Source organism: Coregonus clupeaformis, chromosome 29 (genome assembly GCF_020615455.1).
Source record: "Coregonus clupeaformis isolate EN_2021a chromosome 29, ASM2061545v1, whole genome shotgun sequence".
Taxonomy (NCBI): Eukaryota; Metazoa; Chordata; class Actinopteri; order Salmoniformes; family Salmonidae; genus Coregonus; species Coregonus clupeaformis.
The window spans coordinates 40,883,969-40,911,700 of NC_059220.1; the positions used below are offsets into that span (position 1 = coordinate 40,883,969).

At 43.8% G+C, this 27,732-nt stretch overlaps 1 protein-coding gene across 4 annotated transcripts; it reads left to right on the plus strand.

The window, feature by feature from the left end:
* The first annotated feature begins 1,970 nt into the window (after window positions 1–1,970).
* Window positions 1,971–27,268, plus strand: LOC121530712 (transforming growth factor-beta-induced protein ig-h3). Of its 4 annotated transcripts, none has more exons than XM_041835890.2 (18): window positions 1,971–2,147; window positions 2,456–2,554; window positions 13,736–13,800; window positions 14,053–14,210; window positions 14,994–15,158; window positions 15,580–15,726; window positions 16,079–16,220; window positions 16,348–16,560; window positions 17,058–17,195; window positions 17,431–17,573; window positions 23,692–23,828; window positions 24,318–24,448; window positions 25,337–25,461; window positions 25,829–25,840; window positions 25,993–26,095; window positions 26,201–26,250; window positions 26,414–26,441; window positions 26,551–27,268. In XM_041835890.2, exons 1-18 carry the CDS (start codon window positions 2,032–2,034, stop codon window positions 26,610–26,612), a joined length of 2,034 nt encoding a protein of 677 aa, XP_041691824.2. In that variant the 5' UTR covers window positions 1,971–2,031; the 3' UTR covers window positions 26,613–27,268. The 4 variants fall into 4 exon arrangements, with proteins under 4 accessions (XP_041691824.2, XP_041691834.2, XP_041691843.2 ...); XM_041835900.2 differs by having other exon boundaries at window positions 25,996–26,095; XM_041835909.2 differs by lacking the exon at window positions 25,829–25,840.
* Window positions 27,269–27,732: the final 464 nt, after the last annotated feature.

A 27,732-nucleotide genomic window follows, 5' to 3' on the forward strand; every position in this document is an offset into this window, starting at 1 on the left:
CCCGATCCTCCAACCTCCCTGCTCTCTCTCCCTCTCTCTCGCTCTCTCTCTCTGTGAGGAACTAACCCGATCCTCCAACCTCCCTGCTCTCTCTCCCTCTCTCTCGCTCTCTCTCTCTGTGAGGAACTAACCCGATCCTCCAACCTCCCTGCTCTCTCTCTCTCTCTCTGTAAGGAACTAACACGATCCTCCAACCTCCCTGCTCTCTCTCTCTCTCTCTCTCTCTCTCTCTCTCTCTCTCTGTAAGGAACTAACCCGATCCTCCAACCTCCCTGCTCTCTCTCTCTCTCTCTCTCTCTCTCTCTCTCTCTCTCTCTCTCTCTCTCTCTCTCTCTCTCTCTGTAAGGAACTAACACGATCCTCCAACCTCCCTGCTCTCTCTCTCTCTCTCTCTCTCTCTTCCTCTCTCTCTCTCTCTCTCTCTCTCTCTCTCTCTCTCTCTCTCTCTCTCTGTAAGGAACTAACACGATCCTCCAACCTCCCTGCTCTTTCTCTCTCTCTATATAAGGAACTAACCCGATCCACCAACCTCCCTGCTCCCTCTCTCTCTCTCTGTAAGGAACTAACCCGATCCTTCAACCTCCCTGCTCTCTCTCTCTCTCTCTCTCTCTCTCTCTCCTCTCTCCCTCTAACTAAATGTAAATGTGTAAGTCAACCTGGCAGTGTAACTTGATGATGTAATGTAAATGTGCCAGTCTACCTGGCAGTGTAACTTAACCCTTACCCTAACCTTAACCCTTACCCTAACCTTAACCCTTACCCTAACCTTAACCCTTACCCTAACCTTAACCCTTACCCTAACCTTAACCCTTACCCTTACCCTAACCTTAACCCTTACCCTAACCTTAACCCTTACCCTAACCTTAACCCTTACCCTTATTCTAAACCTAACTGTAACCTTAGCAAGCAGTTAGCATGACCATCTGTAGAGCATCTACAGGTAGACTATCCGGACTATCCAAATAAAGTGTGAATGTCCGTTTTTTAAAATGTATTTTTTTTTTATATAACAGAAGGAATTCTGTTGTGTGGTTTGTTTCTATGGTAGCGATCAGGGGAAGAAGCCAACTGTAACTACTGCTTCAGGTCTGCTAAAGTAATTCAGGTCTCAGTTGGTGACATAAAACAATCAGAAAGACATGATGTCCTCCTGGATGGAACTTAACTTTTCATCTTTCCCAGGAGATGCAGGAGATGCAGGAGATGCAGGAGATGCAGGAGATGCAGGAGATGCAGGAGAAGCGACTCAACTGTGCTTTGTTTGGTTTACCAGTTTTAAATTCAAAACATCATTTATAGAATAATATATACCAGCAGGAATTGAACCTACAATCATAATATTGCTCTAGCGCTGTGCTCTACCAACTGTGCCACAGAGTAAACCCAATGAAACCGTTAACAATGCATTCTTCCCTGCTGAAACACTCTGGGTGGGTGAGACACATGATTTAACAAAAATGAGTTTTGTCAGAGTTCCCAGTCCAGGCTTCCCAGTCCAGGCTTCCCAGTCCAGGCCAATGACTGAATCAACTTTGTTGAGGTCAAACTGAGACTTTCTGTGGTAAAATAGATGTCCTGGCTATGATACTCTACAGTGGATGTCCTCAGAATGTGAAATACCCTTCATTTATGGCTGACCAGGTCTAAACCCGGGTCATGTGTTAGGCATCTGAGCTAAAGCCCAGGCATTAGCTTGAGGAGCTGATGCAAGTCTTCATGTCTCAGGCCAGGGATGGCATTGCATTTGGGAGTCATTTGATGACCAAAAATGATATCTCAAAAATATATTTGTTCACATGAATTAATCTATTTTCGTTTTAATCTTTCCATATCATTAATGTATTTGTGGTAAAATTAAGATTGACTCCGTTAGTTTTACAGTTTTTATTTTTGTGTGTGCAAAAGTGTCTTGGCTCACTCCCACGCCCCTCCCTATAACCGCTGAGTCCTTCACTATATATATTCCTGGTCGCACCGTTCTCCGACTTGTCTGGAGTGCGGAGGCCGACTGAATAAGGGGAAAAGGCCAAAATGCAGCACTTAACTTTATTGACTTTGGCGCTCACCTTGATTGCAACGATTTGTTTTGCAAAGTCACCCTATCAATCAGTTCTTCAGCACAGTAGGATAAGAGGCAGACAGCATGGGTAAGGCTCCGAAATTATTATTCCAATGATAATGTGAGCATAGAAAGTTCTGCGTTGTGCATTTTCAAAGGGCAAAAGCAAACATTACTTTTGTTCGTATAATTACAAAGCATGATTTATGTTTTATGTTAGAAAATATATAGCCTTCTATGGCCACTGATTTGTAATGGCATACTGTGTTGTACTTCACAACTGCTTGAAGTTAAAGTGAACAGGTAATTCGATATAAGTGATAGCTCAACTCAAATTGTCTACTGTAATGTGCCGGCAAAATAAAACGTCATGAAATATTCTCTCAACTCTTTTAGACCCAACGTGTGCGCTATGCAAAAGATACAGGGAACTGACAAGAAATACTTCACCAACTGCAAGCAATGGTACCATCGCAAGATCTGCGGCAAGCCAACGTGAGTGTGATATAAACTTGTTATTCACGTGCGTATTAATTTTAAATGGTTGACAGTGAGTTGATTTATTACAACATGTTGTGTCAATATGTTGGGTATTATAGCCTACTGGGGTAGACTATACATATAATGTGGATGGATAGGCTGTCAATCATAAGGAATGAAGATCTCAAACTTTTTTTGTCATTTGTGCTGAGCAGGCCATTTCCTTTATTGTTCATTTAGATACGCAAACAATAGATTTTAAGCGAGATTTATTAGTTTTCCACTTGGGCTAAATGAGGGATTTTCTTTTCATGTGGGTTTATTGAAGGAGAACTCCCAACTAAGATTGTCAAGCTGAAAGAAAAGTAGCTAAAACATTTAGCCTTCACCTCTACTCTGCTGAAGGCAGCAGGGGTAAAGTCAGAAACCAACAGACTGACTTCTACCATGACCCATGTGTCCCAAAATGGCACCCTATTCCTTATACAGTGCACTACTTTTGACCAGGGCTCATAGGGTGCCATTTTGGACGTACCCATAGAATAGAGATAGACGGCATACAGTGAGAAGGAATTGATTTGACTGAATTATGCTGAGAAGGTGCATTTTCCAGTCCAAAACACCAGCGTGCATAAAATCTAAATCTTCAGAGAGTACGCATGATGAAGGTGACAGTTTAAGGAGCACATAAGTGAAATTCTTTCCTGAAACAGTAGCCCAACTATTTAAGTCGCTAACCATAATGACTCGTGTTGTAAAAGGTGACATGCAGTGAGGTCAGATTGAGGTTGTTATTAAAAAACCTTGTTAAAAGATTGGTTCAGTTGGTATCCAGCTAGCTGCATGTTGAAGTGGGAAATGCTTTTTCTTCATCCTGTTACGGGAACTTCTCCTGCAGTAGTTGGGTCCTGCCAGGCCAGTCTGATGCCAGTGGAAACGAGAGAGTGAGTATGTCCCAAATGACATCCTATTCCCTATATAGTGCACTACTTTTGACCGGGGCCCAAAGGGTTATGGTCAAAAGTACTTCACTGTATAGGCCCGGGAATAGGGTGCATTTGGTATGTATGGTCTGCAATAATGCAAGACGTCCCAACAGTCCTGTGAGAGAAAATATCTTGTAGGGGCCCCATGTAGCTCAATTGGTATTGCATGGCGCTTGCAACGCCAGGGTTGTGGGTTCGATTCCCACGGGGGGGGGGGCAGTATGAAACATGGATGCACTCACTGACTTTAAGTCGCTCTGGATAAGAACGTCTGCTAAATGACTCAAATGTAAAATGTAAAGGTGTTAATGACTTAATGGTCCAGTGTTTAAAACGTTCAGCTGTAGTAGTATCTGGTCTAACTGTAGTAGTATCTGTTCTAGCTGTAGTAGTATTTGGTCTAGCTGTAGTAGTATTTGATCTAGCTGTAGTAGTATCTGGTCTAACTGTAGTAGTATCTGGTCTAGCTGTAGTAGTATCTGGTCTAACTGTAGTAGTATATGGTCTAGCTGTAGTAGTCTCCGGTCTAGCTGTAGTAGTATTTGATCTAGCTGTAGTAGTATCTGGTCTAGCTGTAGTAGTATTTGATCTAGCTGTAGTAGTATCTGGTCCAGCTGTAGTAGTATTTGATCTAGCTGTAGTAGTCTCTGGTCTAGCTGTAGTAGTATTTGATCTAGCTGTAGTAGTATTTGGTCTAGCTGTAGTAGTATCTGGTCTAGCTGTAGTAGTATCTGATCTAGCTGTAGTAGTATCTGATCTAGCTGTAGTAGTATCTGATCTAGCTGTAGTAGTATTTGATCTAGCTGTAGTAGTATTTGATCTAACTGTAGTAGTATCTGGTCTAACTGTAGTAGTATCTGATCTAGCTGTAGTAGACGACATGAAACATGGACAACTATTTCTGGACCATTTTATTTTGCTTGTAAAATACTGATAAGCATACTGATAATATATATATATATATATATATATCAGTGGGGGCAAAAAGTATTTAGTCAGCCACCAATTGTGCAAGTTCTCCCACTTAAAAAAGATGAGAGAGGCCTGTAATTTTCATCATAGGTACACGTCAACTATGAAAGACAAAATGAGAAAAAAAAATCCAGAAAATCACATTATAGGATTTTTAATGAATTTATTTGCAAATTATGGTGGAAAATAAGTATTTGGTCAATAACAAAAGTTTTGTCAATACTTTGTTATATACCCTTTGTTGGCAATGACACAGGTCAAACGTTTTCTGTAAGTCTTCACAAGGTTTTCACACACTGTTGCTGGTATTTTGGCCCATTCCTCCATGCAGATCTCCTCTAGAGCAGTGATGTTTTGGGGCTGTCGCTGGGCAACACGGACTTTCAACTCCTTCCAAAGATTTTCTATGGGGTTGAGATCTGGAGACTGGCTAGGCCACTCCAGGACCTTGAAATGCTTCTTACGAAGCCACTCCTTCGTTGCCCGGGCGGTGTGTTTGGGATCATTGTCATGCTGAAAGACCCAGCCACGTTTCATCTTCAATGCCCTTGCTGATGGAAGGAGGTTTTCACTCAAAATCTCACGATACATGGCCCCATTGATTCTTTCCTTTACACGGATCAGTCGTCCTGGTCCCTTTGCAGAAAAACAGCCCCAAAGCATGATGTTTCCACCCCCATGCTTCACAGTAGGTATGGTGTTCTCTCAGCATTCTTTGTCCTCCAAACACGACGAGTTGAGTTTTTACCAAAAAGTTATATTTTGGTTTCATCTGACCATATGACATTCTCCCAATCCTCTTCTGGATCATCCAAATGCACTCTAGCAAACTTCAGACGGGCCTGGATATGTACTGGCTTAAGCAGGGGGACACGTCTTGCACTGCAGGATTTGAGTCCCTGGCGGCGTAGTGTGTTACTGATGGTAGGCTTTGTTACTTTGTTCCCAGCTCTCTGCAGGTCATTCACTAGGTCCCCCCGTGTGGTTCTGGGATTTTTGCTCACCGTTCTTGTGATCAATTTGACCCCACGGGGTGAGATCTTGCGTGGAGCCCCAGATCGAGGGAGATTATCAGTGGTCTTGTATGTCTTCCATTTCCTAATAATTGCTCCCACAGTTGATTTCTTCAAACCAAGCTGCTTACCTATTGCAGATTCAGTCTTCCCAGCCTGGTGCAGGTCTACAATTTTGTTTCTGGTGTCCTTTGACAGCTCTTTGGTCTTGGCCATAGTGGAGTTTGGAGTGTGACTGTTTGAGGTTGTGGACAGGTGTCTTTTATACTGATAACAAGTTCAAACAAGTGCCATTAATACAGGTAACGAGTGGAGGACAGAGGAGCCTCTTAAAGAAGAAGTTACAGGTCTGTGAGAGCCAGAAATCTTGCTTGTTTGTAGGTGACCAAATACTTATTTTCCACCATAATTTGCAAATAAATTCATAAAAAATCCTACAAAGTGATTTTCTGGAATTTTTTTTTCTCAATTTGTCTGTCATAGTTGATGTGTACCTATGATGAAAATTACAGGCCTCTCTCATCTTTTTAAGTGGGAGAACTTGCACAATTGGTGGCTGACTAAATACTTTTTTTCCCCACTGTATATATATATATATATATCTTATTTAGTTTCAATAGAATGGCTGACAAATGAACATATTAGTAGTAATAGTAGTGGAAATTGGTTTGCGTTTAGTTTTGGATCATAATGGTAAGCTCATGAGTTAGACACAATTCTGTTAGTTTGGTTCTCAACAATTAGGAAATGACTAATCCAGGAATCATTGAGTCATCAGCTTTGTTGCTGTATCCTCTTCTCTTTTTGTGACATCGACAAGGACTGGAAGTTTGACTCAGTTTTAGTGTTAGTTTAGGGGAGATAAATAGCTGGGTTAGCTAGATAGCTAGTTTGGGGGAGATACATGCTGGGTTAGCTAGGTAGTTAGTTTGGACAAGATAAATAGCTGGGTTAGCTAGATAGCTAGTTTGGGGGAGATACATGCTGGGTTAGCTAGGTAGTTAGTTAGGGGGAGATACATGCTGGGTTAGCTAGGTAGTTAGTTTGGGGGAGATAAATGCTGGGTTAGCTAGGTAGTTAGTTAGGGGGAGATACATGCTGGGTTAGCTAGGTAGTTAGTTAGGGGGAGATAAATGCTGGGTTAGCTAGGTAGTTCGTTTGGGGGAGATAAATGCTGGGTTAGCTAGGTAGTTAGTTAGGGGGAGATAAATGCTGGGTTAGCTAGGTAGTTAGTTAGGGGGAGATAAATGCTGGGTTAGCTAGGTCGTTAGTTTGGGGGAGATAAATGCTGGGTTAGCTGGGTAGTTAGTTAGGGGGAGATACATGCTGGGTTAGCTAGGTAGTTAGTTAGGGGGAGATAAATGCTGGGTTAGCTAGGTAGTTAGTTTGAGGGAGATAAATAGCTGGGTTAGCTAGGTAGTTAGTTTGGACGAGATAAATACTGGGTTAGCTAGGTAGTTAGTTTGGACGAGATAAATGCTGGGTTAGCTAGGTAGTTAGTTTGGACAAGATAAATGCTGGGTTAGCTAGGTAGTTAGTTTGGGGGAGATTCATGCTGGGTTAGCTAGGTAGTTAGTTAGGGGGAGATAAATGCTGGGTTAGCTAGGTAGTTAGTTTGGACGTGATAAATGCTGGGTTAGCTAGGTAGGTAGTTTGGGGGAGATAAATGCTGGGTTAGCTAGGTAGTTAGTTTGAGGGAGATAAATGCTGGGTTAGCTAGGTAGGTAGTTTGGGGGAGATAAATGCTGGGTTAGCTAGGTAGTTAGTTTGAGGGAGATAAATAGCTGGGTTAGCTAGGTAGTTAGTTTGGGGGAGATAAATGCTGGGTTAGCTAGGTAGTTAGTTTGGACGAGATAAATGCTGGGTTAGCTAGGTAGTTAGTTTGGGGGAGATACATGCTGGGTTAGCTAGGTAGTTAGTTAGGGGGAGATAAATGCTGAGTTAGCTAGGTAGTTAGTTTGGACGTGATAAATGCTGGGTTAGCTAGGTAGGTAGTTTGGGGGAGATAAATGCTGGGTTAGCTAGGTAGTTAGTTTGAGGGAGATAAATGCTGGGTTAGCTAGGTAGGTAGTTTGGGGGAGATAAATGCTGGGTTAGCTAGGTAGTTAGTTTGAGGGAGATAAATAGCTGGGTTAGCTAGGTAGTTAGTTTGGGGGAGATAAATGCTGGGTTAGCTAGGTAGTTAGTTAGGGGGAGATAAATGCTGGGTTAGCTAGATAGTTAGTTAAGGGGACATAAATGCTGGGTTAGCTAGGTAGTTAGTTTGGACAAGATAAATGCTGGGTTAGCTAGGTAGTTAGTTTGCAGGGAGATAAATGCTGAGTTAACTACGTAGTTAGTTTGAGGGAGATAAATAGCTGAAGGAGATAATGGGAGATAATGGATACCTTGTGTCTCTCTAATCAATCAGTCAGGGTAGTGTTAAATAGCTTGACCACCTCTGAGGGTCAAAGGACAACTCAAGTTACCAACATCAGTCTTCCAGATCGGCCCCGTCCTGGACCACGGGCAGTAAAGGCACTGACAACCCTCCACAGTAGCTGCAGTTTGATTGACGTCAATGTTAACATCCCTGCAGGGGGCAAGATGGTATTGGTTATTGCTCTGTCTAACATTCCTCTGAGATTGTGTTGTAGGTTTTGCATGGCATGGGATGGGAAAGTCATGTGTAGACCATTGCACCATTATACTGCCTTGTCCTGCAGTGCATGGGAATTGGTGTGCTAAGTAGACATGCATTTGCTATTTAGGATAAGTGGGTCTTGGAGCGTGTGTGTGTGTGTGTGTGTGTGTGTGTGTGTGTGTGTGTGTGTGAGAGAGTCTTCTGTTCCTGGCTTTTTCTTGTTATTTGATCTCCCTTGATAAGTATTGTGAAATTATCTGGATGTTTCCTGTAGAATGTAACCACAGACACGAACTTGATGACTTTGTAACGGGAGACGTTTGCTGGCGATTCACAACAGTGTTTCTTTCATTGGAAATCTCATGAAAGTTGAAGAGGAAGTGAAACTTTGCTGTGGGCGCTGGATGTTTGGAGGAAATGATGGCTTTAGAGGGCACTGTTGAGAGACTTACATCCCTAAACGCACACTAATCATTCATAAGGGAGCCAGGACATTTTACTTTTTCCATAGCAAGCCAGGCCTAACTGTGTCAATTTGAGAGGACTGGGAGTTTGAGAGTTGCGTTCAAAAGGACAAACCTGGGCTTGTGTAAACAAAGGTTCCAAAAAGCTTTTATCAGCTTGGATTTAATTACATTTACAGACAGAGACAGACATCCATGGAAAGAGGGAGCCGACCTGTTAAAATACTATTTAGAATATGTCTAATACTTGTACCCTTTTCTCTAGCCTGTCTGGTGTGCCAGATGAGCAGGTGGTTGCTGTTTTGGGACTATTCTATTGGCCTGTTAGGCCAGGCAAGCAACAAAAAAACAAAACACAGAACGTTTTTTAACATTTTGCAACGCCTATCCAGCAATACATCTTTTTTTTATACTGCCCCCTCGTCCCCCTCCCCCCCCACTGGCCATTTCCGCCCCCGGCCCGACAGAGCCCCTGTGCGGTGATTTCAAATAGTATTTGAACCCAGGTCTGCATAGAGAGGGGAGTTTTGAACACTGGGGTGTGTAGCAGCGTTCATTGTGCTGAACTGAACAATCCCTGTCTGTGTGACTGTGAGTGGCCACTGGGCTTAACAGGTAATGGGTTCGAACGTAGGCCATGGGGAGGCGGTGCTAGGCCATGGGGAGGTGGTGCTAGGCCATGGGGAGGTGGTGCTAGGCCATGGGGAGGTGGTGCTAGGCCATGGGGAGGTGGTGCTAGGCCATGGGGAGGCGGTGCTAGGCCATGGGGAGGTGGTGCTAGGCCATGGGGAGGCGGTGCTAGGCCATGGGGAGGCGGTGCTAGGCCATGGGGAGGTGGTGCTAGGCCATGGGGAGGTGGTGCTAGGCCATGGGGAGGTGGTGCTAGGCCATGGGGAGGTGGTGCTAGGCCATGGGGGAGCGGTGCTAGGCCATGGGGAGGTGGTGCTGGGCCATGGGGAGGTGGTGCTAGGCCATGGGGGAGGTGGTGCTAGGCCATGGGGAGGTGGTGCTAGGCCATGGGGAGGCGGTGCTAGGCCATGGGGAGGTGGTGCTAGGCCATGGGGAGGCGGTGCTAGGCCATGGGGAGGCGGTGCTAGGCCATGGGGAGGTGGTGCTAGGCCATGGGGAGGTGGTGCTAGGCCATGGGGAGGTGGTGCTGCTGGTGCTAGAGAGGTCACAGGTCACTTGAGGGGAGACCCCAAAACTCTGAGTCACCAATAACCCTAACAACACCCCTTAGCAACCTCCCAACATCCCCTAGCTACCTTTAAAGCCCCACTCTCAACGTCAATGCATTGGTTCTTCTGCTTTGCTCAAGCGATCAAATCAAATCAAACTTTATTTGTCACATGAGCCGAATACAACCTTACCGTGAAATGCTTACTTACAAGCCCTTAACCAACAATGCAGTTCAAGAAAAAATTATAAAAAGTAACACAATAAAATAACAATAACGAAGCTATATACAGGGGGTACCGGTACCAAGTCAATGTGCGGGGGTACAGGTTAGTCGAGGTAATTTGTACATGTAGGTAGGGGTAAAGTGACTATGCATAGATAATAGACAGCGGGTAGCAGCAATGTAAAAATAAAGGGGGGGTCAATGTAAAAAGTCTGGGTGGCCATTTGATTAATTGTTCAGCAGTCTTATGGCTTGAGGGTAGAAGATGTTAAGGAGCCTTTTGGTCCTAGACTTGGCGCTCCGGTACCGCTTGCCGTGCGGTAGCCTGGTATAGAGGTCCTGGATGGCAGGAAGCTTGGCCCCAGTGATGTACTGGGCTGTAATAACTACCCTCTGTAGAGCCTTATGGTCAGATGCCGAGCAGTTGCCATACCAGGCGGTGATGCAACCGGTCAGGATGCTCTCGATGGTGCAGCTGTATAACTTTCTGAGGATCTGGGGACCCATGCCAAATCTTTTCAGTCTCCTGAGGGGGAAAAGGTGTTGTCGTGCCCTCTTCACAACTGTCTTGGTGTGTTTGGACCATGATAGTTTGTTGGTGATGTGGACACCAAGGAACTTGAAACTCTCGACCTGCTCCACTACAGCCCCGTCAATGTTAATGGGGGCCTGTTCGGCCCGCCTTTTCCTGTAGTCCACGATCAGCTCCTTTGTCTTGCTCACATTGAGGGAGAGGTTGTTGTCCTGGCACCACACTGCCAGGTCTCGGACCTCCTCCCTATAGGCAGTCTCATCGTTGTCGGTGATCAGGCCTACCACTGTTGTGTCGTCAGCAAACTTTAATGGTGTTGGAGTCGTGTTTGGCCACGCAGTCATGGGTGAACATGGAGTACAGGAGGGGACTGAGCACGCACCCCTGAAGGGCCCCCATGTTGAGGATCAGCTTGGCAGACGTGTTGTTGCCTACCCTTACCACCTGGGGGCGGCCCGTCAGGAAGTCCAGGATCCAGTTGCAGAGGGAGGTGTTTAGTCCCAGGGTCCTTAGCTCAGTGATGATCTTTGTGGGCACTATGGTCTTGAACCGGGAGCTGTAGTCAATTAACAGCATTCTCACATAGGTGTTCCTTTTGTCCAGGTGGGAAAGGGCAGTGTGGAGTGCGATTGAGATTGCGTCATCAGTGGATCTTTGGGTATGCGAATTGGAGTGGGTCTAGGGTATCTGGGATGATGCTGTTGATGTGAGCCATGACCAGCCTTTCAAAGCACTTCATGGCTACTGACGTGAGTGCTACGGGTCGGTAGTCATTTAGGCAGGTTACCTTCGCTTCCTTGTGCACAGGGACTATGGTGGTCTGCTTGAGAGATGTATGTATTACAGACTCGGTCAGGGAGAGGTTGAAAATGTCAGTGAAGACACTTGCCAGTAGGTCCGCACATGCTTTGAGTACACATCCTGGTAATCCGTCTGGCCCCGCGGCTTTGTGAATGTTGACCTGTTTAAAGGTCTTGTTCACATCGTCCAGAACAGCTGGTGCTCTCATGCATGCTTCAGCGTTGCTTGCCTCGAAGTGAGCATAAAAGGCATTTAGCTCATCTGGTAGGCTCGAGTCACTGGGCAGCTCGTGGTTTCCCGACCTCCGCCTCCTTTTTCTCCGTCTTTTCTTCACCCAAATGACGGGGATTTGGGCCCGTTCCCGAGAAAGCGGTATATCCTTCGCGTCGGACTCGTTAAAGAAAACATCTTAGTCCAGTTTGAGGTAAGTAATCGCTGTTCTGATGTCCAGAAGTTATTTTCGGTCATAAGAGACGGTAGCAGCAGTTACAAACTGTTACAACCAACGCGAAAAAACTAACAAAATAGCACAGTTGGTTAGGAGCCCGTAAAACGGCAGCCATCCCCTCCGGCGCCGTGACATTTGACCAAAGGTGAATCCCAAAGCTAACTAGTCTGTAAAGCTTTATACACAGTCACTTTTACATCTTGTTTTTTTTTGTCTGGGAAAGGAACGTTTTGTTATCTATTCTTAATCAATGAAGCAAAAAAACTAATTTTCTGATACAGTACCTAGGAATATAAAGCCAAAGTGAGAGATGACTGTGTGGGAAAATCCAAATCTATCTAGCATGCTGATTTCAACATGGAACCCATAAAAGTCGAATGGACCTTCAGTCTCGTCTTTAGTACTTTAGTCTGGTGGATAGCTTACCTCAACACTTGGAAGTCTCAATGTACACTGTGTTTGAATTATGTGACCTTACTGTTTATTTTGTCAGAAATCCATGGCTACCATCTTTGTTTATGCTTGTGGAGAACAAATCGAAGTTGAGTTACCATCTGTTTTGATAATCAGTCTGGTCTGGTTTCCAGGCTACTGTGTTTTACAGGGTTTCCCCGTAACCCCCCCCTCCCCCTCCACCTCGCTGAATGTTAGGATTGTCCCCCAACTATGTTTCTGAGCTACCCCTACCCTCACACTAGGAGTTTAACAGTAGCTGATTGCTCAGAGCCTGTCTGAGGTCTTTAACAGCTTTTACAGTATAGTTCATTATGCTTAAAGGGGATGGTGGGCATGGGGTGGTTAACTAGGGTTGACATGACAAGTGGGTATACAATATGTCTGACTCTGTGGGTATACAATATGTCTGACTCAGGTAGTTTTCCATTGACTTTCATCAATGTTAGGATTCAGAGTTGGTCCTCTTTTACATTTTAGTCCTTTAGTCCTTTAGCAGACACTATTATCCAGAGCAACTTACAGTTAGTGCATTCATCTTAAAATAGCTAGGTGTGACAACCACATATCAGTGGGGGAGATTATTTAAGATACTCTTTGAAGAGGTAGGGTTTCTGCTGTTTTTGGAAGTTGGGCAGGGACTCTGCTGAAGAGCTTTGACTGGGCTGAGCGGGATCTGACACCCGTAGGGGTGGGCCAAGAGACTAGAGCTGGCAGAACGGAGTACTCGAGTTGGGGTGTAGGGTCTGCAGGGGGCTGCAAGATGCCAAATACTTTTAGCATCGCTTTCCACAGCTTTGCCTGGTCTTTTTTGAGTGTGTTATGTATTGATAATATTGCCACTGTGTGTTCCTCACTAGAACCTATGTGTGCCACTGTTTGATTAGCAATACTAATGTTTACACAATGGACTACCATCTTTTATTCAGTTTTTTTTGTTTTCTGGTTGTATGAAGAACTTGCCACCGAATGTAGCTAGTTAAAAGCTTCCTTTTCGTGGATATAGACCACTTATTTTTGACTTAACTTTAAGGTTGACATTTTTATCCAGTAGTTACACCTTCGCTTGACCGTTTTACTCTTTGTTTTTACTGGCGGGAGCCTATGTTTCAGTATCAGTCCCTTAGTCCCCTTTCAGGAGTTTCTTTTGGCCAACCCTGGGTCAGTGGATTCCTCTGCTCCTTCTCTCACTCTGAGGAAATGAGCTTTTATGACCTTCCAGGATCCAGCTGAGCCCAGTTTAGATTTATTGTGGAAATATCTTAAATGCACAAAATGACAGAACTATGTGTATAGCATGTGGTTGCATCATTTAGCCTAAGACACATTGTTCAATCTTTTGTAGCCCGTTCCCAGATCTGTTTGTGGCAAGACGGCACAAACGAGATCTGGGACAAGGCTAGAGTCTTTTTGATTTGAAAGGGTCATGAGAAACTGACCTGTTTGTGTTCATCTCTGATTGGCTGCAGTCATCCTTAACGTGTGTTCTTATTGGTCGACAGGGTGATCAGCTATGAGTGTTGCCCTGGTTATGAGAAGCTTCCAGGAGAGAAGGGTTGTCCTGCTGGTAAGAATAAATATGGTTTATTAGCCTGCAAATCAAGTTATAGCTCAGTCACTTACTATCGATACAATGCAACAGCTAGTCATCAATTCATGTCATGACCAATTTGGGAGAATTATTTCTAGACCAGAGGCCTGTCAAACAAAATATGGCATCTCACTTTGGTTGTGAAATATATATCTATCAAGTCAACATTTGAATTTCATACATTCCCCCATATGATGGTTAAGAGTGGTTATTTTTTTTCCCCCCCAGCTCTGCCATTGGTGAACATCTACAACACCCTGGGTATGGTTGGAGCTGCCACCACTAAGATGTACTCAGAGAGGGCTCAGCTGAGGGAGGAGATCGAGGGACCAGGGAGCTTCACCTTCTTCGCTCCCAGCAACGAGGCATGGGCGGCCTTACCCAATGTGAGTGTGTCAAGTTTTCACAGGAGAGGGATACACTGAGCGAAAACTAGAAAACGAAGTATAATTGACCCCAAATCCTGTTGCATCTAGAGTCTCCCGAGTGGCGCAGTGGTCTAAGGCACTGCATCGCAGTGCTAGCTGTGCCACTAGAGATTCTGGTTCGAATCCAGGCTCTGTCGTAGCCGGCTGCGACCGGGAGACCCATGGGGCGGAGCGCAATTGGCCCAGGGTAGGGGAGGGAATGGCCGGCAGGGATGTAGCTCAGTTGGTAGAGCATGGCGTTTGCAATGCCAGGGTTGTGGGTTCAATTCCAGTATGAAAAATAAATAAAAATGTATGCACTCACTAAACTGTAAGTCGCTCTGGATAAGAGCGTCTGCTAAATGACTAAAATGTAAATGTAGAGATATTATAATATAATAAGCCATTTAGCAGACGCTTTTATCCAAAGCGACTTACAGTCATGTGTGCATAGATTTTTACGTATGGGTGGTCCCCGGGGGATCGAACCCACTACCCTGGCGTTACAAGCGCCGTGCTCTACCAATTGAGCTACAGAGGACCACCATTGACCATTGTATTATGCTGACTGCAGACTACGTGTTATCAGCCTAACCAGCCATGTTAGCGTATCAAAGATCCATTTTTTCCCCCCCAAAGATCCAAGTAGTTGATACTATAACCAAGTCTTTGGTCAGTATTATGTAATGGTATGAATGGTTAGCTTGTGACTGATCATTATTCTGATGAAAGTAGGACTCTGTTTTTTTTATGGTTGTGTAGGAAATCCTGGATGCTCTGGTGAGCAACGTGAACATTGAGCTGCTCAACGCACTCCACTACCACATGGTGAACCGCCGTTTGACCTCTGAGGACCTGAAGCATGGATCTGCCTTCCCCTCCATGTACCAAGACTTCAACCTTCACATCCACCACTACCCCAACGGAGTGAGTAGCATCTGTCCGATGTTTAATGTTGCATTATATTGGAAGCGCAGGCGTCTGGTGGCACCTTAATTGGGGAGGACGGGCTCTATAGTAACGACTGGAATGGAATGAATAGAATGGTATTGTTTGATACCATTCCATTCACTTCATTCCAGTCATTGTTATGAGCCGTCCTGTCCTCACCAGCCTCCTGTGATTGGAAGGTATATGATGTTGTGCCATAGCCCATCTGGGACCAAGCCAGTTGGAACCTCTAGAGAGACAGCTCAACAACAAAAGAGACATGAACAGACATGTCGTCGTCTAAAAATCTTTACCATACGGTTTTGGTAATTTTTCAAAATGGTCACATGTTGACCATCGATTCGAAAGCCAGCTAAATCATCGAGACAAAATCTCAAATGTTCTCTCGTCATTGCAGATTGTAACAGTGAACTGTGCTCGTCTGGTGAAGACAGACCAGCACGCTACCAACGGGATCGTGCACGTTGTGGACAGAGTCATCACCGCCGTTACCAACGACGTGCACACTTTCATCGACACCGATGATGATCTGGAGACTCTTCGTGTAAGTAAATGAGTTTAACAGTTTGTCGCTTCATTCATCCATTCATTCATCCATTCACAGAACAGTCTATCACACAGAACTCTCTTACCATTTTATACATGTTGAACATATGCTATGCAATGCTATGTCAGCTATCATAATGTTACATTCGCTGATCATTGACGCGGTCTCAGTCTTTTGTATTGTATGTGCAATTTGAATCATGTAGAGAAAAGCAGTGTTCAGTGTGTGATTCAGTGTTGATTCAGTGTTGATTCAGTGTTGATTCAGTGTGTGATTCTCTGTGTTTTAGACTGCTGTTGCTGCTGCTGGTCTGACCCAGTGTTCAGTGTGTTGATTCTCTGTGTTTTAGACTGCTGTTGCTGCTGCTGGTCTGACCCAAATGCTGGAGAGCGATGGCCACTATACGGTGTTCGCTCCAACCAACGAAGCATTCAATAAGATCCCCCCTGAAATGCTCAACAGGATCCTGGGAGACCCCGTGGCTCTGAAAGGTGATTTTTTTTTTTTTTTTTTTAAGGGATCTTTGGATATAGAATGGGGAGATAGATATTGGAGAAGGAAACCCAATCACTTATTACCATGAACTAACTTCTACTTGTGTCTGTACTCTCCATCCAGACCTGCTGAACTACCACATCCTGAAGAACATGCAGTGTGCAGAGTCCATCACATCTGGTACTCCCCTGGAGACCTTGCAGGGAACTGTGCTTGAGGTGGGCTGTGATGGGGCTGACATGACCCTCAACGGGAAGGCCATCATCCAGAAGAAAGACCAGCTGGGGACCAACGGAGTCATCCACTACATCAACGAGCTCCTCATCCCAGACTCAGGTATTCCAACCAGAGCCAGAGACTTAAATTGAGAGTTGCGTCAATGCCAAATATAAGGCTGCAATTCAAATTATTGGGCCTCCGCATTCTGTTATGAGATTATTAGTAATGGTGATTTAGTCTGAGAAGATCTCTGTTATGAGATTATTAGTAATGGTGATTCACGCCTGAAAAGGTCTCTGACGGTCATAGGAGTTGAGAGTCAAGTATAAGTCTGTCTTTCTGGAATGCTACTGCACTGAATATGAAGTAGATTATAATATAATATGCCATTTAGCAGACGCTTTTATCCAAAGCGACTTACAGTCATGTGTGCATACATTTTTTACGTATGGGCGGTCCCAGGGGATCGAACCCACTACCCTGGCGTTACAAGCGCCATGCTCTACCAACTCAATGGTTCTTATTGAGACAAGACCTCAAGGCTACTTATGAGGAGTGTTTTCCATCTCTATGTGCGATGATAAATGTTTATATGTACTGATCTCCTTTTAAAGCTAAGACATTATTGGAGCTGGCCCAGGGATCCGTCGTTACCACAGCAACCAAGCTGTTTGTTGACGCTGGTCTTAGTTCCCGCCTTTCTGGCTCAGAGGCTCTGACCATCCTGACCCCTCAGAATGAAGCTTTCAAAGGTAACATCGATCGACGATGATCTCTCTCCACCTTTTTCTCCCCCCATCTCCATCTCTCTTGGTCTCTGTCCGTCTCTCGCTCTCTCTGTCTCGCTCTTTCTCTCTCTTTCTCTCACTCTCTCTGTCTCCCTCCCTCCCTCTCCCCTCTCTCTGTGCTAACAAGCAGAAGTGATTTGAGCCATGGTTCTTGACCCATTTCATTTCATCAATCTGATAACTTCTCTATTGTTAACAGAGGGTGTGTCGGTGACTGGTGAGCTGAAGAAGCTGTTGAAGAACCACATCCTGAAGGAGCAGCTGTCTTCCAGGTCGCTGTACCACGGACAAGAGCTAGAGACTCTGGGAGGAATCAAACTCAGAGTGTTCGTCTACCGTAACGTAAGAACCACAGATCAAAGCCCTCTAGAGGACCTACAGCTGGCATCAGATGATATAAAAGCCTCAATTGAGCTGAATTAAGAGCGCGATCTAAAAGTAACTCTGAGCACAGTTGTTCTTCTGGAAAAAGACAAGACTCTCTTCCTAAGGCATAACTCATTACATACATTACCCTCTTCCTAAGGCATAACTCATAACATACATTACCCTCTTCCTAAGGCATAACTCATTACATAGATTACTCTCTTCCTGAGGGCTAACTCATTACATAGATTACTCTCTTCCTAAGGCATAACTCATTACATACATTACCCTCTTCCTAAGGCATAACTCATTACATACATTACCCTATTCCTAAGGCATAACTCATTACATAGATTACTCTCTTTCTAAGGCATAACTCATAACATACATTACCCTCTTCCTAAGGCATAACTCATTACATAGATTACTCTCTTCCTGAGGGCTAACTCATTACATAGATTACTCTCTTCCTAAGGCATAACTCATTACATACATTACCCTCTTCCTAAGGCATAACTCATTACATACATTACCCTATTCCTAAGGCATAACTCATTACATAGATTACTCTCTTCCTGAGGGCTAACTCATTACATAGATTACTCTCTTCCTGAGGGCTAACTCATTACATAGATTACTCTCTTCCTGAGGGCTAACTCATTACATAGATTACTCTCTTCCTGAGGGCTAACTCATTACATAGATTACTCTCTTCCTGAGGGCTAACTCATTACATAGATTACTCTCTTCCTGAGGGCTAACTCATTACATAGATTACTCTCTTCCTGAGGGCTAACTCATTACATAGATTACTCTCTTCCTGAGGGCTAACTCATTACATAGATTACTCTCTTCCTGAGGGCTAACTCATTACATAGATTACTCTCTTCCTGAGGGCTAACTCATTACATAGATTACTCTCTTCCTAAGGCTAACTCATTACATAGATTACTCTCTTCCTAAGGGCTAACTCATTACATAGATTACTCTCTTCCTGAGGGCTAACTCATTACATAGATTACTCTCTTCCTGAGGGCTAACTCATTACATAGATTACTCTCTTCCTGAGGGCTAACTCATTACATAGATTACTCTCTTCCTGAGGGCTAACTCATTACATAGATTACTCTCTTCCTGAGGGCTAACTCATTACATAGATTACTCTCTTCCTGAGGGCTAACTCATTACATAGATTACTCTCTTCCTAAGGGCTAACTCATTACATAGATTACTCTCTTCCTGAGGGCTAACTCATTACATAGATTACTCTCTTCCTAAGGGCTAACTCATTACATAGATTACTCTCTTTCCGAGGGCTAACTCATTACATAGATTACTCTCTTCCTGAGGGCTAACTCATTACATAGATTACTCTCTTCCTGAAGGCTAACTCATTACATAGATTACTCTCTTCCTAAGGGCTAACTCATTACATAGATTACTCTCTTCCTGAGGGCTAACTCATTACATTGATTACTCTCTTCCTGAGGGCTAACTCATTACATAGATTACTCTCTTCCTGAGGGCTAACTCATTACATAGATTACTCTCTTCCTGAGGGCTAACTCATTACATAGATTACTCTCTTCCTAAGGGCTAACTCATTACATAGATTACTCTCTTCCTGAGGGCTAACTCATTACATAGATTACTCTCTTCTGAGGGACTCATTACATAGATTACTCTCTTCCTGAGGGCTAACTTATTTCATAGATTACTCTCTTCCTGAGGGCTAACTCATTACATAGATTACTCTCTCCCTTGAGGGCTCTTTATCATAGATTACTCTCTTCCTGAGGGCTAACTCATTACATAGATTACTCTCTTCCAGAGGGCTAATTTATTACATAGATTACTCTCTTCCTAAGGGCAACTCATTACATAGATTACCCCAAATACACTATCCCAAACTATACAAAGTATGATTGTGCTGTTTTCATATTAACAATGAACAGTTTCTGGCTGTGCATCATTTTCTCCAAACGAGTCAGAGAAGGAGGCCTAATTAGTTTTACCACCAAAACATGTTTTCATCCAATGAAACAAGAGTGTCCCTCTACATCCTCATACTGTAGAATAGTTACCCAGAATGCTGTTTCACACCGTTTTCACAGCTCTGCTCCGTTCTCTGCTGGGTGGCAGATGGTTGTTCGGCAGCACAGCTCTGCTCCGTTCTCTGCTGGGTGGCAGATGGTTGTTCGGCAGCACAGCTCTGCTCTGTTCTCTGCTGGGTGGCAGATGGTTGTTCGGCAGCACAGCTCTGCTCCGTTCTCTGCTGGGTGGCAGGTGGTTGTTCGGCAGCACAGCTCTGCTCCGTTCTCTGCTGGGTGGCAGATGGTTGTTCGGCAGCACAGCTCTGCTCTGTTCTCTGCTGGGTGGCAGATGGTTGTTCGGCAGCACAGCTCTGCTCTGTTCTCTGCTGGGTGGCAGATGGTTGTTCGGCAGCACAGCTCTGCTCTGTTCTCTGCTGGGTGGCAGATGGTTGTTCGGCAGCACAGCTCTGCTCTGTTCTCTGCTGGGTGGCAGATGGCTGTTCGGCAGCACAGCTCTGCTCTGTTCTCTGCTGGGTGGCAGATGGTTGTTCGGCAGCACAGCTCTGCTCTGTTCTCTGCTGGGTGGCAGATGGTTGTTCGGCAGCACAGCTCTGCTCTGTTCTCTGCTGGGTGGAAGATGGTTGTTCGGCAGCACAGCTCACATTTCTGCTTTGTAATGGAATTTCCAGACGGCCACAAAAAGCTTTTTTCCAGAGAGAGAGAGAGAGACCAGAGAGAGAGTGCAGGGGAGAATGGAAGGAAGCCATGTGCCAGACTTCTTGGTAGACTGATGGTTTCATCCACAATGGCACCCTATTCCCTATACAGTGCACTACATTTGACCCGGGCCCATATGGCTCTAGTCAAAAGCAATTTTCCCTCAACATTTTTGGGGCACTGAGCACATTTCAGGTCTGCTGAGCGCAAATTTGAACATTGTGAAAATTCTGAGCAACTTCCGGTGCGCGTTTACTGTGAACACTGAGGCTGTACCCGCTTTAAGTTAGTTTTAACAGTGGTCAAGTAGGCTACTGTGGCTATTTGATCATAATGTAGGCCTACCAGAGTGGTCTACCATCAAAAACAATGGGGATGCATCCCATAACATTTTAACATGGAAATAGCTATGCTATCATTCAGACTACAGTAGCAGCAAGTGTGTGGTGTTCAATGTAGGCCTACATTCCATGAGACTTTTTCCGCTGCAACTTGCCCATGCCCCCCCCGCTTCTCCTTCACACAAATCCAGACAGCTGATGTTCTGAAAGAGCTGCAAAATCTGGAACCCTACAAATCTTCTGGGCTAGACAATCTGGACCCTTTCTTTCTAAAACTAGCCGCCGAAATTGTCGCAACCCCTATTACTAGCCTGTTCAACCTCTCTTTCGTAACGTCTGAGATCCCCAGAGATTGGAAAGCTGCCGCGGTCATCCCCCTCTTCAAAGGGGGTGACACTCTAGATCCAAACTGTTACAGACCCATATCCATCCTGCCCTTCAAAAGTTTTTGAAAGCCAAGTCAACAAACAGATCACCGACCATTTCGAATCCCACCGTACCTTCTCCGCTATGCAATCCGGTTCCGAGCTGGTCATGGGTGCACTTCAGCCACGCTCAAGGTCCTAAACGATATTATAACCGCGATCGATAATAGACAGTACTGTGCAGCCGTTTTCATTGACCTGGCCAAGGCTTTCGACTCTGTCAACCACAGCATTCTTATTGGCAGACTAAATAGCCTTGGTTTCCCAAATGACTGCCTCGCCTGGTTCACCAACTACTTCTCAGATAGAGTTCAATGTGTCAAATCGGAGGGCCTGTTGTCTGGACCTATGGCAGTCTCTATGGGGGTGCCACAGGGTTCAATTCTTGGGCCGACTCTTTTCTCTGTGTATATCAATGACGTCGCTCTTGCTGCTGGTGACTCTCAGATCCACCTCTACGCAGACGACACCATTTTGTATACATCTGGCCCTTCATTGGACACTGTGTTAACAAACCTCCAAACGAGCTTCAATGCCATACAACACTCCTTCAGTAGCCTCCAACTGCTCTTAAACACTAGTAAAACTAAATGCATGCTCTTCAACCGAACGCTGCTTGCACCCGCCCACCCGACTAGAATCACTACTCTCGACGGGTCTGACCTAGAGTATGTGGACAACTACAAATATCTAGGTGTCTGGTTTGACTGTAAACTCTCCTTCCAGACTCACATTAAGAATCTCCAATCCAAAGTTAAATCTAGAATCGGTTTCCTATTTCGCAACAAAGCCTCCTTCACTCATGCTGCCAAACATGCCCTCGTAAAACTGACTATCCTACCGATCCTTGACTTCGGCGATGTCATTTACAAAATAGCCTCCAACACTCTACTCAGCAAATTGGATGTAGTCTATCACAGTGCCATCCGTTTTGTCTCCAAAGCCCCATATAATACCCACCACTGTGACCTGTACGCTCTTGTTGGCTGGTCCTCACTACATATTCGTCGCCAAACCCACTGGCTCCAGGCCATCTATAAATCACTGCTAGGCAAATCCCCGCCTTATCTTAGCTCATTGGTCACCATAGCAACACACACCCGTAGTCTGCGCTCCAGCAGGTATATCTCACTGCCAACACCTCCTTTGGCCGCAATTCCTTCCAGTTCTCTGCTGCCAATGACTGGAACAAATTGCAAAAATCTCTGAAGCTGGAGACACTTATCTCCCTCACTAACTTTAAGCATCAGTTGTCAGAGCACCTTACCGATCACTGCACCTGTACACAGCCCATCTGAAATTAGCCCGCCCAACTACCTCATCCCTATATTGTTATTTATTTTGCTCATTTGTACCCCAGTATCTCCATTTGCACATCATCTCTTGCACATCTATCATTCCAGTGTTAATACTAATTGTAATTATTTTGCACTATAGCCTATTTATTGCCTTACCTCCATAACTTGCTACATTTGCACACACTGTATATATATGTATTTCTGTTGTATTTTTGACTTTGTTTTGTTTTACCCCATATGTAACTCTGTGTTGTTGTTTTTATCGCACTGCTTTGCTTTATCTTGGCCAGGTCGCAGTTGTAAATGAGAACTTGTTCTCAACTGGTTTACCTGGTTAAATAAAGGTGAAATAAAATAAATAAATAAATAACATGCAGGGCTTGACATTAACCTGTTCATCCACTTGTCCTTCAGACAAGGAGGTGACTGAAAATGCTGTGTTTGATGCAAGAAACCACTTTACAAAATACAATTCATTATTATTCCCATACCATTATTACAGAGAATCAGACAAATTGTGCTACTCTCTGCCTATTGGCTACTAAGCCTATTTAAGACCGTCTCAAATTACAACACTGTCCCTTTAAGACTCTTTACCTGACTGGCTTTTCAAAGATGGCTAGAAATGCACACATTTTGTGCTCTTATAGGAAGCAATAACTCCTCCATTGTTGACTAGAAATTAGCTATAACTGGGCTAATAACTCACTAACTAGCAAAGAATATGAACAAATGTGCACAGGTGATCTCAAAACAAGCGCATCTACTCGCGACCGGTCATGCTGTAAACACAGTCCAGTTCAAAGTGAATGGCACAGATCCATATGTGGCAATGGCTATTTGCATATAGGCCTACTTCAGCTCTGATTGGTTATGGCGCACCGGTCTGTGTAGATTACGGGCCTGGGTCATGCCTGTCAATGCAATAGAATCATACTCCAATGCGTTCTGCCTACAATAAAATCTCTTGCACAGTTAGTTTTGCATACTAAGTCTTGCATAGTTCATTTTGTTTCGGTATGTTACATTGAAAGTGGCTGATATTGCGTTGATTCGAGCACAATTCCCACAGTAGAGGGGAAACGTTGATAGTGTTAACTAACAGGGGGAAAACTAGAAAGTTGAGTGAAGTTCAATCTTGCTGCATGCACCCGCAGCTTAGAGGGAACATTGGTCAAAAGTAGTGCCATTTGGGATGAAATCATGGCGATGGGTGGAGTAAACGTTCCTTTAACCTGTCTGTCTGTTCCCCTCTCTCTCTCTCTCTGTTTTAACAACAGAGCCTGTGCATTGAGAACTCCTGTATAGCTGCCCACGACAAGACCGGACGTTTCGGCAGCATGTTCACAGTCGACAAGGTCCTGACTCCGCCAATGGGTACCATCATGGATGTCCTGAAGGCTGATAACCGATTCAGGTGAGAGTCAATGAATCGGGGAATGATTCAATGAAAAGGATTACCAAGGTTGTCTTCAATAATATCTTGAGGCATATATAATTCAATTTCAGAAGAACAAGAAGAACAGACATGTAGCGGATGAGCAAAAAAGATGGTCGCTTCTGCCTACGTAGCACAGCATGTGTTCAGCTTCTGTAGCTAGATATCCTGGGGAGAAGTCCCCCTCAAGCGTCTAATGGTTTTCCCAGAACTGAAAGGCTGAAAGGCAATCTGCTGCTTCATTTCCACCCACGTTCAGAGACCTGGTTCTTTTCCGTTTTCTCTGTATGTTTTCACTACCAGTGATCTGTTCTGCCATGATTCAACTCATACATGTTTGGTACATTAGGCTCATCAGAAACCACAACTCATCGACGTGGTTTAAACTTTCCTATTAGTCAACTGTCAAGTCCTCTTTCTTGCTCTGAAGATAGTCTTTCTAAGTGTGTGTTCCCTTCTTTGTTCCAGTCTGTTGGTCGGTGCCATCCAGACGGCTGGCATGACAGAGCTGATGAACCAGGCCGGTCCCCATACCGTGTTCGCGCCCACCAACGATGCTTTCAGCGCCTTGCCAAAGGCTGACCTCAACAAACTCATGGGTAAGGACGGCCCTGGCTCCAGACATTCTAGTTTTTCTAGAACAAAGCTAATCTCAAACGAGAATACAGGGGTTGAGGTCTGGTGATGTAAGACTAGGATATTTATAACAGACACCTCTCGGCCATACAGGCTCTATCATATGCATGTTGTATGTAGTGCATGCCATATGTGGTGTATTTTGGTGACTGGCATCCTGCCTGACAAACAACCAAAACTGTGAACAGGTTTCACATGACTGGCTTTGCAGAACACAGTACTTTTCCAGTAAAGAAAAATCAATGGCACCTAAAGACAACCTGATATGACCCACAGTGAGAATATGTTCGGCAGACAGACAGAACTATTTGTATAAACCTAATGACCTATCTACACCCAGGAAATTATGACATTAAATAATGAATCTTGGATGCTGCTACGCGTATGAATGCCAAACAGCTGTGGTTAACTGGAGCCGGTTGTAACGTTACAGTATGACCTACCTACAGGATACTGCAGCTACAATTACGCTTGTTTGGGTGTTTAAAATCATTTATAACGAGAGAAAAAAACCCCACTGCTGTTTGTTAATGATTGCCTAGCCGTTTTGCAACAACTGTTTAGATGAGCAGGACACGTTTAGACAAATAGCATCATGACTTCATGTTCAATGACTTGGCCACAGCAATGAGAATGTAGCTGTAATGCTAAAGTTATGCCAAGGGCCTTAATTCATCAGTTCCATGTTGCAACTTGCACAACCGATTCCTCTTCACTTTTTAAGCATTATTCATTCCTCAGCAGTGTTTTAATGCGGGCTGGTATTTTTTCGAATTCCTCTGTTTGTAAATGTCTAGACCATAGTGATACAATATGATCTGGTAGGTGTTCTATTTCATTTTGTTGTCTAGGCAACCCCCAGGAGCTGGCCAGTGTGTTGAAGTACCACATGGCTAAGGAGATTCTGGTCAGTGGAGGAGTGGGCTCCCATACCAGACTGAAGCCTTTGCAGGGAGAGAAGCTGGAGCTGAACATGGTACAGTAGGCCCTCGTGACTGTTTGATCCTGGAACACATGATCCTAGAACACATGATCCTAGAAGACATGATCCTAGAAGACATGATCCTAGAAGACATGATCCTAGAACAATTAGATCCTAGAACACATGACCCTAGAACAATTAGATCCTAGAACACATGATCCTAGAACAATTAGATCCTAGAACACATGATCCTAGAACAATTAGATCCTAGAACACATGATCCTGTAACAATTTGATCCGATAACACATGATCCTGTAACAATTTGTTCCGATAACACATGTTTGATATTGATCCTACTAACATGTACTATCAGTACTAATATGTACATGTTTTTCTTTTTATTGATGATTTTGTTTTCAGTGGAGAAAAGAGGTACTTTCTTTTGTTGTGTACTTCTATTGCTTACATAATTTGTGTACAATGTATTGATATACATTATTTCAACATGACTTGATTGTCTTGAACCCCATGTTATGAAAATATTAAGTGTCACCTTATAAATGGCATATGTCTTTCTCCTTCAGAAGAACCAGACAGTGTACGTCAACAAGGTGCCAGTGGTTGAAGCCGACCTGATGGCCACCAATGGAGTTGTCCACGCTGTGGGAGCCATCATAACGCCACTGCGTAAGAGCAATCACTTTATAAATACTGAATAAACCATCTCACCTTACTGTATATGGCATACTGTATTATCCTCCAACGGTCTCATTCTCTCTCTATCTCCTCCAGCTCCTAAGGTTGACAGGGAACAGGCTGATGCCCCCATCTCTTCCATGAGAGTAAGACATTTATAGACAGTTCACTTATCATGTCTCTTTTGACTGTCTTATTAGATGACCGTTGTTTTAAAGCTGCAGCTATGTGAATGTACATTATCTTAAAGAGATTTGTTTTGTATTTGTAGATTTATATCTAAATATTGTTGTATTCCTTTCTTCACAGACGGACTCAAGAATCGCAGTCAAAAATGGTAAATATTCTCTTATCTACATCTCCCACAGTCTCACGTGGTGCATTCCACAAAACAAACTGTTGTTGAACTGGTGTTAAATGTTGTTATGATCTTTGTTTTGTTTCAGATGATCTCTTCCAGAAGGTCAGGAAGAGTCTCTCCAGCAGGACGATGACTCGCGTCCAGTAAAACAAATTAAGGAGGAGAAAAATATAATTACATACGGTACATCAACACAAATCAGGGGATTGTTCCTTTTGTTTATGGAATATATTCTTATCTGGAACTCTCAAAGGTAGTCTTATCGATCAAATTTTGTCAAAGATGGTCAACGTGAATAATAACCCAGCATTAGATGAAGAAAGAGATGGGATATCTCTTAGTGGAATATGTTGTAGTATTGCTTTCATATACCAAAGACCGAAGATTTGAATTTAATAGAATTACTTGTCTGTTTTCTTTTATGTGAAAACTGTAAACCAAAGAACAGCAACTAGCTATGACTACATATACTGTAGTTTCATGAAAGTGTTTTGAATGTTCACACATGACTTCTGTTTTAAATGTAAACGCAGAGCAGATTTTTTTGGAGAAATGTATACTGTATTTTGTTTTGATATGATAGATGTAGCATGTTTGCATGTTTAGCCTGGAACGGAAAAAAAGCTATTTGGGCACACGCAAATGGAGGTCAAAGTCATTTTTTCATTAAACCTTTTGAAAATAGTAATGCACCCATATTCAAGTCACATGCATTCCATTTGTAACATACTGTAGCAATATATTTTGTGTGGAAACCAAAGAGCAATGTCTGCACATTTCAAAAATAAAATGTTCATTTTGTAGCCACAGAATTTGTTTGGATTTATTAAAGTTCTATCCATGAGGACACTAAAGTGTTTCACGGCACTTGTGTAATATTATATCATCTTATCTGCGTTCCAAACGGCAGCCTATTTCCTTTATAGTGTACTACTTTTGTATAGGGAATAGGGTGCCGTTTGGAACATAGCCTACCCAATGTCTGAGAACAAGGTCTTCCTTCTGTTTGAATTAGACTAACTCCTGCTGAAAACCACCATCACAGGTCCATCTGCAGAACAACGTCAACACCTCACTGTACAGGAACTGAAAACTGAATTGGACATTTTTTCTCATCCATGTGATATCAATAATAATTTAATCCAAGACCAATACTTTCAATTCACCACTCACGAACATTGACTGTAATGTTAAGTTTTAAAATATATTTTGAAGTTTGTGTATGTATTTTCTCTGGAGGGGGGGAAAAGGAAGAATTGTTATCTGT